At 44.9% G+C, this 8,803-nt stretch overlaps 1 protein-coding gene across 2 annotated transcripts in view; it reads left to right on the top strand.

The window, feature by feature from the left end:
• TRAF4 (TNF receptor associated factor 4) overlaps positions 1 to 6,461 on the top strand; it is a 60,513-nt gene extending 54,052 nt beyond the window's left edge. For both annotated transcript variants that reach the window (XM_040338527.1, XM_040338528.1), the window contains exons 6-7: positions 2,338 to 2,493; positions 5,507 to 6,461. In XM_040338527.1, coding sequence (XP_040194461.1) covers positions 2,338 to 2,493; positions 5,507 to 6,139 — 789 coding nt within the window. In that variant the 3' untranslated portion in view covers positions 6,140 to 6,461. The remainder of the gene's footprint in view (positions 1 to 2,337; positions 2,494 to 5,506) is intronic.
• The last annotated feature ends 2,342 nt before the right edge of the window (positions 6,462 to 8,803 follow it).

Raw genomic sequence — 8,803 nt, forward strand, 5'->3', positions numbered from 1 at the left:
TGAGTCATAATAAATATTTGTGGGTTTCGGATACCAACTCCCTGACTAGGCCTCGAGCTATCTGTCATCTAAACCCAATAACCTTTTTAACAATGATTTTTTTTTTTTTTTTTAAGTTTTTGTTAAAATGAAATGTTTGATGTGGCCCTATTTGTAAATGGCAGCTTAAAAGCTACATATCTTTCTGTCTATATAGAAACATTTTTTTTCAGGTATGCACTTCTTCACTAAATCATGTGAGGTTACACGGCTGCATCTATTTGCTAACATTAATTATGACAGGAAGATGTTGACATTGACAGCTTGTCATTACGGGCAGCTGTAGACGATGTCTTTATGGATGTTACCTAGTAATTATATCAATGAAGTAATGCAAAAAAGATGTTCAGCTTTGTACTGTGTAAGCAAATGGTTTCTTTCAGGGATGGCCAGGCCCCAAGTGCCTAGAATATACAATGTATATGCAAGTAAAAGTATGTGAACGCCTTTTTTTTTTTTTTCTGGTTTTCTGCAGTAATTTGCCATAAAATGTGATCCTCATCTAAGTCACAACAATAGCAGGACAATGAACCAAGCATTGAAGTAAATCCACCACAGACTGGCTTTAGAGAACTTTTGGAGTCTAGGCCTTAACCCCATAGAGTTGTTAGAAAATGATTTCAAGAGAGCTGTTCACACCAGACATCCTACAAACGTGTCTGAGCTATAAAGAGAAATGGTCAAAAATTCCTCCTGAAGGTTGTGCAGAGCTGATCCAGAGCTACCCAGAGAGCTCAATGCTGCCAAAGGAGGTTTGACCAGCTATTGCATCCAAGGGTTCCATTACTTTTTCCTCCAGCACTGTGAATGTTTAATGGATGTGTTCAATGAAGACCTAAGAAATTAGAATTGCTTGTGTGTTATCAGCTTAAGCACTTTGGGCCATATTCTCAGAACAGTTACGACGGTGTATCTCAGGAAACACCGTCGTATCTCTGTTTTTTGACCCGCGTATCTATGCAAGTGATTCCTAGAATCATTTTTCGCATAGATACGCTGTAGATCCGACAGGTGTAAGTCACTTACACTGTCAGATTTTAAATGTAATTCTCCGCCGGCCGCTAGGTGGCGTTTACGTTCAGGTCTCATTTGTTTATGCAAATGAGCCTGATACGCCGATTTCAGAACGAATTCACGTCGCGTAGCCGTCGTTTGTGTAAGGTTACCCCTGCTATATGAGGGGTAACCTTACGCCAGTCCGCCGTATGCCATGTTAAGTATGGCGACGGGTCCGCGTCGTCTTTTTCCGTCGGGTACGTCGCTTTCCTAAGTCGTTCTTGAATACGACTTTACGTCAATGACGCACACGTCGGCGTCATTGACGTTTTCCGTCGAGAACTGGAGCATGCGCACTGGGCTATTTTAAGCCCGGTGCAGTTCGCTCGGCACGGGGGCACGCTTAATTTAAATACAAGCCGCCCCCTTTGAATTACGCAGGGATACGCCGGGCCTTTTACACTACGCCGCTGCAAACTACGGAGCAAGTGTTTGGGGAATACAGCACTTGCTCCTGTAAGTTGGGGCGGCGTAGTGTAAATAGCTTACGCGACGCCTCCGCAGGATCGTAGAGAATCTGGCCCTTTGTGTTTGTCACTTATTGTTACTTGGATGAGGATCAGATCACAATTTATGGCAATTTACTGCAGAAAGCCAGTTAATTCCAAAAGGGTTCACATACTTTTTCTTGCCACTGTAGAATGGCCTGTTCCTTTTACAGCCTAATGCCGCGTACACACGGTCGGAATTTCTGACAACAAATGTTTTGATGTGAGCCTTTTGTCGGATATTCCGACCGTGTAGACTCCATCGGACATTTGCTGTCGGAATTTCCGACAACAAATGTTTTGAGAGCTGGCTCTCAATTTTTCCAACGACAAAAGTTCTTGTCGGAGATTCTGAAAGTCTGTATGCAGTTCCAACGCTCAAAAATCCTACGCATGCCAGGAATCGTTGAACTTCATTTTCTCGGTTCTTGACGTTCTAAAAAATGTGTGGTTCTGTTGTCAGAATTTTTGATAGTCTGTACACAGCATTACAGTTGACTAAAAAGGCCCCCCTCCTACTTCTAGGCCTCAGTGCCGGCACACTGGTAGCTGTTCTTTCTTTTTTGATTTCTTTATCCCCCCCACCCACCACTATGATCATAATAAATGTAGATGTAGTTCTGTCGTATACATGTTTCTTCATACTCCTTCAAAACGATGGACCACATTGCAATTGAATCTTGTACAAGGATGACTACAACAGATGGCAATGCATAATAGGACTTTGTGTATGACTGATGTTTGTTTTTTGCAGAGTCATCAGTTCCAGTGTCCTCGGTACCCTGTTTCCTGTCCTAACCAGTGTGGCATCGCCAACGTTGCCAGAGAAGACCTGAGTGGGCACCTAAAGGACAGTTGTAGTTCTGCATTAGTGCTCTGCCCTTTCAAAGATTCTGGATGTAAACACAGGGTAAGAGAGATCAATTCAACATACACATTTTAAGAATGAGATGAAGTTGCAGAATGTCTGCCCATTGGCTCCTGTTTTTGAAAAAAGGTATCTTGAAAAGTAGTGGTAAAACAAAGACAAGGCAAAGAACATTGGTATACATAGTAACACGGTATCAGTCACCGCTACTAAAGCTATACACCGCTACTAAATCGCCCCTGCCCATTGCAATCAATCGGTAGCGCCACTGAAGCGCCTGCAAAGCGCTTTGGCAGTGGTGCTTTGCGGGCACGTTTAACCCTTTTTCGGACGATAGGGAGTTAAAAGTGCCCCGCTAGAGTCCAAAAAGCACAGCTAAAACGACGGTAAAGCTTTACTACAGATGCCCCAGTGTAAAAGTGCCCTTAGTGTTTAGTAACTCAGAGTAATCAGTAATTTTTCTGAACGGATTTTATGGTTTCTGTGGTTTGATGCTCACTGTCGCTCTTTGTGCTGTTATTAAATGCATTTTCGACAAATGCTTGAAGTCTCTAATATTGCAGATTTGCCTAGCTGCTTGAATCACCCACTGGTTGTTGTATCTCGGTGTGAGTCCAGCCCTAGGAATCTTTAAATCTAAGTTTCCATGTCTACCTACTTTCTACAGAAATGATCACTCTTTCACATTAATTTTACAATATGGAATGTGTAGATGTGGAATGAGCTGACTTGTCTGCTACAAAAGGAAGCGTGAGATTATGTGGAAGGGTTGGGCAAAGCCTTGATCTCTGCAGGAGGACTTCTTTTTGCCGGAGTTGCCGATACTGTAATATCTAAAAATATGTTCAGTTTTGAACTGACTCCTTAATATAAGGCACTATTTAGGTAATTTAACACAAATATTTGAAGCTATTTTCAGATTATTTACTACTAAGGCCCCTTTCACACGGGGCGGATCGGTAATGATCCACCCCGTGAACCTCCGCTTGCTCAGCGGGGATCGCTCTGTTGATCCCCGCTGAGCCGGCGGATGACAGGTCGGTCCCTGCACATTGGCAGGGACCGCCCTGTCTTTTCGCCGCTCTTCCCTATGGGGGGATCGGATGAACATGGACCGTCTGTCCGCGTTCATCCGATCTGATCCGCAGACAGAAGGAAAAATAGGGTTTTCCTCCGTCTGCAGAGTCGGAGGAATATGGAGGCTGGCGAGATCGGGTGCCAGCGGATGTTCATCTGCAATCTTATAGGGACCAATGTATGTCCCTTTTTCATCCGCACACGGATGGATAAAAAAGCGGACATACGGTCCGCAAGTGTGAAAGGGGCCTAAGGCAGGCCATAGATGATGCATTTTTTTTGATCAACCAGCTGGTTGAATGAAAAGGGGGGGGAAAAAAAATACTTGATTCTCCCATCAGCATACTTGGTGGTGTTGGGGGGGAATCCATCCTGTGGAGTTATTGTATTCTGACAGCGTGGAGAGTTTCCTGCTGTCAGAATACAATGATCAGTGTTGCCAGCTACAGCTGCTGGTACTGAGCGAGGGGGGGGGGGGGGACGTTGCAAATATATAACTGATTTTTTTTTTATGTATTTATCTTTTACATTTGCCAACTCTGTCATTTCTCAGAGGAATTTGCATGTTTGCATTAAAGTGTATTTTTTTTTTCATTTTTTTATTGTCACCTGATTATCCAACCAGCAACACATATTTCCTGTACTAGTGTGACAAGGCTCACTTGCTGCATTAAATATATAGCATATAAGCTCTTGGAAAGGTCTACAGAATACCTCTCTCTTCTCGTCAACATAGGGTGGAGGTGTTTTGTAGTCCAAAGAGAGAACTGGGAACAATACTAACTAATAACATCCAGCATAAGCAGAGAAAACAGAATATTGATAAGATTTCTGGCGGGCTTAACAGGTTATATTTTACACATGTCAGACGTATCTAAATACTTTCAGTGGTGTATTTAACAGGCCAAAAGTCCATGTACAGCAAGACCTTGGATTGCGAGCATAATTGGTTTTGGAAGCATGCTTGTAATCCAAAGCACTTGTATATCAAAGCAAATTTTCCCATAAGAAATAATGGAAACTCATGATTCGTTCCACAAGCATTTATTCATAGGTCCTTCAGTTTATAGTCTATATAAAAAGATTATAGCAATGTGATAGGTTGTGTAACCATAAAATGTTCATCCACAAATGGAAGTCTCCACAAGGGGATTGGAAGCAAAATCTATCAGGAGCTACAGAGTATAAAAGAGAAGAGAGGTGCCTCTAAGTGCAGCAATATGGTTCCATTTAATGAAGGTACAACATTTAGCAAATCACATGGTTGATGATTAAAAGGCACATCTAAGTATGCAGGCATCCGGGGTAAAGTGATCCACATAGACCGTCGTTCTCACCACTGTCAGTCTGCAATCGTGACCGGGAAGACTACCTTGCAGTAGAGCGATCTGAGAGCGAGGCTTGAACCGCTCGTGGAAGGGATGACATCAATGGTGGTGCTGAGGATGGTCTATGTCAGGGGTCTCCAAACTTTGGCCCTCCAGTTGTTAAGGAACTACAATTCCCATCATGCCTAGTCATTGATGTGAATGTCAGAGTTTTACAATGCCTCATGGGACATGTAGTTTCGCAACAGCTGGAGGGGCGTAGTTTGGAGATCCCTGGTCTATGTGGACAGCTTTACCCCGGATGCCTGCATACTTAGATGTGCCTCTTTTTTAAACAAACAACCATGTGAGTTTCTAAATGTTGTACCTTCATTAAATGTAACCATATAGGCACCTCCCTTCTCTTTTACACTCAGTTGGGACATGGCATTACGTTCATCAAGTCAAAATGTATTAAAACATTTTGCTTGTCTTGCAAAACGCACTCAAACCAAGGTTTTATTGTATAGGGTTTACATATACTTTAATTTAGGATATGTAATGATTCTTATATGTTATTTACTGAGCTGGACTGCTAGTATAATTGTATGTATGAAAGACAACTTAAGTTTTAGTAAGTTAATTTTGTTGTGTCTCAACTTGCATTTTAGTGCCCCAAGCTTGGCATGAGCAGACACCTGGAAGAGAATATGAGGGCCCACCTCAGCATGATGTCTTCTCTGGTAAGCCGTCAGAGACAGGAGATCCAGGACCTGAGGAAACAGGTGGAAGAGTTGTCTGTGAGCAGCGAAGGGATTCTTATCTGGAAGATCAGCGACTACTCCCGCAAACTGCAGGAAGCCAAAGTCCGAGGCAACTTTGAGTCATTTAGTCCACCGTTCTACACACACAGATATGGCTACAAGCTCCAGGTTTCTGTCTTTTTGAACGGGAATGGTAGTGGCGAAGGAAGCTACCTTTCAGTCTATATTAGGGTGCTTCCTGGAGAGTATGACAACCTACTGGAATGGCCTTTCTCCTATCGTGTTACATTTTCTCTTCTTGACCAGAGTGATCCTTCGCTGTCCAAACCCCAGCACATTACCGAAACTTTCAACCCTGACCCTAACTGGAAAAACTTCCAAAAACCAGGTGGCTCCCGAAATTCCCTGGATGAAAGTACACTTGGTTTCGGATACCCCAAATTTATCTCTCATGAGGATATACGGAAACGCAACTATGTACGGGACAATGCTGTATTCCTTCGAGCATCTGTAGATATCCCTCAGAAAATAATTGCATAATTACAGAGCTTGAACATGTAAAGAGAAAACGGACTCCTATTAGAAATTAGTAGTGTTTTTGGTTCATTATTTTCTGTTCTTGATCACTACTCAAGATGCTCTAGCTCCACAAAGGAGGATGGTTACAGAAGAGCTGCAAATCTCTCGTCCTCTAGCCAGTGAACAGATCATTTTGAGTTGTTATGACCAAGTCAACTGTGATGCCTTGTGAAAAAAAACAGTGGTTCACTGCACCAATAATGCTTTTTTTTGGGGATGATGTCCCTGAATAAACAGCAAAATGTGTATATGACCAAAATGTTCATCTTTGTTCTTCTCATATGGGAACAGTGTACCAACTGCTGCAATAGTCTGAAACTGCCGCGTGGCATTTAACAATAACACATCGGGTGCCTATACTGAATAACATTCCTTTTGCACCACACAACAGTGGATTTTTACATATGGTTGGTGCAATATATCTAAAAATCTGGCACCAAGGGATAACTGGTTTAACTGTGAGATCTGGAAGGCTCTGCTAGGCATTTTTGTTGTTGTTGAGGTCAACAGCAGTTTTTACCTGAGAGCTCATCACTCAGTACTAAAGACCAGGTGTTAAGATGAAGCCAAAGTGTCCAATCAGAGTGAGAACCATGAGGTGTGCCCCATGCAATAGAGCAGATGTGGGCCTACCTCAGGAATATTTTGTGGTGCTGGAGTCCATGGGCGTAGGAACCGGGGGGGACGGGGGGGACGGATCCCCCCCAGATAATAATGCGGGGGGGACAGGTATGGTAAAATCCCCCCCACCCGCCGAGCCTCGTCCAGTCAGTGTCCAACAAGCTGGCAGCATGAGCGGGCTGCGCTGTAGGGGAGGTGGAGGCGGAGCGGCCAGGCCGACAGTTGCTGAACCCGCCAGGAGCCGACTGAGGGGGGTAAGGGAGGCTAAGGATGCCGCTTGTTCCGCACTGCTGAAGACAGCCTTGCCGGCCGCCGGTACACTGTCTGCAGCAGAGCGGTGCGAGTGTGCTGTGAGTGAATCACGGACCATTCACTTCCCTGTCAGGCTGCCTGACTCAGGCAGAGTGTTCTCCGCCCGACAGGAGCTTCCTAGTCCCGCCCGGCGTGATGTCATTCACAGACCGGGAGGCGGGAAGAAAGAGCCGAGGAGAGTGCTGCTGTGAGGAGCCAGTGAAGCCCCTGCAAAAGTGCAGGTAAGTTTTCCAAGCTAAAAACGTAACCTAAATCACTGTTGTCACAGTGGCTTAGCTGTGTCAACCTGCCTGAAGTGTTTAACTCTTTGGGGGGGGGTTTACATTGGTATTTGAAATATGCAGCATGGAAGGGGTTATTGCATTAGTGACCAGTTAATTAACCCCCTTGTGCTGCATTTATGGTGCAGCATCAAAGGGTTCATAAACTCATATACCAGTGCCACTAATGCAGCACAAAGGGGTTAAATAACTGGCACTGGTCACTAATGCATCAGTGGTGTATTCGATACTACCCACCCCTCTCTTGTACATACTACCCACCCCTCTCTTGTACATACTACCCACCCCTCTCTTGTACATACTACCCACCCCTCTCATGTACATACTACCCACCTATACGCACCCCTCTCATGTACATACTACCCACCTATACCCACCCCTCTCGTGTACATACTACCCACCCCTCTCGTGTACATACTACCCACCCCTCTCATGTACATACTACCCACCTATACGCACCCCTCTCATGTACATACTACCCACCCCTCTCATGTACATACTACCCACCTATACGCACCCCTCTCATGTACATACTACCCACCTATACCCACCCCTCTCATGTACATACTACCCACCCCTCTCGTGTACATACTACCCACCCCTCTCATGTACATACTACCCACCTATACGCACCCCTCTCATGTACATACTACCCACCTATACCCACCCCTCTCATGTACATACTACCCACCCCTCTCGTGTACATACTACCCACCCCTCTCATGTACATACTACCCACCTATACGCACCCCTCTCATGTACATACTACCCACCTATACGCACCCCTCTCATGTACATACTACCCACCTATACGCACCCCTCTCATGTACATACTACCCACCTATACCCACCCTCTCATGTACATACTGCCCACCTATACCCACCCCTCTTGTGTACATACTACCCACCCCTCTCATGTACATACTACCCACCAATACCCACCCCTCTAATGTACATACTACCCACCTATACCCACCCCTCTCGTGTACATACTACCCACCTATACCCACCCCTCTTGTGTACATACTACCCACCCCTCTCATGTACATACTATCCACCAATACCCACCCCTCTCGTGTACATACTACCCACCTATACCCACCCCTCTTGTGTACATACTACCCACCCCTCTCATGTACATACTACCCACCAATACCCACCCCTCTTGTGTACATACTACCCACCTTTACCCACCCCTCTTGTGGACATACTACCCACCCCTCTCATGTACATACTACCCACCCCTCTCATATACATACTACCCACCTATACGGTATAGGTGGGTAGTATGTACATGAGAGGGGTGGGTAGTATGTACATGAGAGGGGTGGGTATTGGCGAGTAAAAATGCTGTCCCCCCCAGATTTGTAAGGGTTCCTACACCCATGCTGGAGTCCTGTACAAGGATGAA

Source organism: Rana temporaria, chromosome 2 (genome assembly GCF_905171775.1).
Source record: "Rana temporaria chromosome 2, aRanTem1.1, whole genome shotgun sequence".
Lineage (NCBI taxonomy): Eukaryota > Metazoa > Chordata > Amphibia > Anura > Ranidae > Rana > Rana temporaria.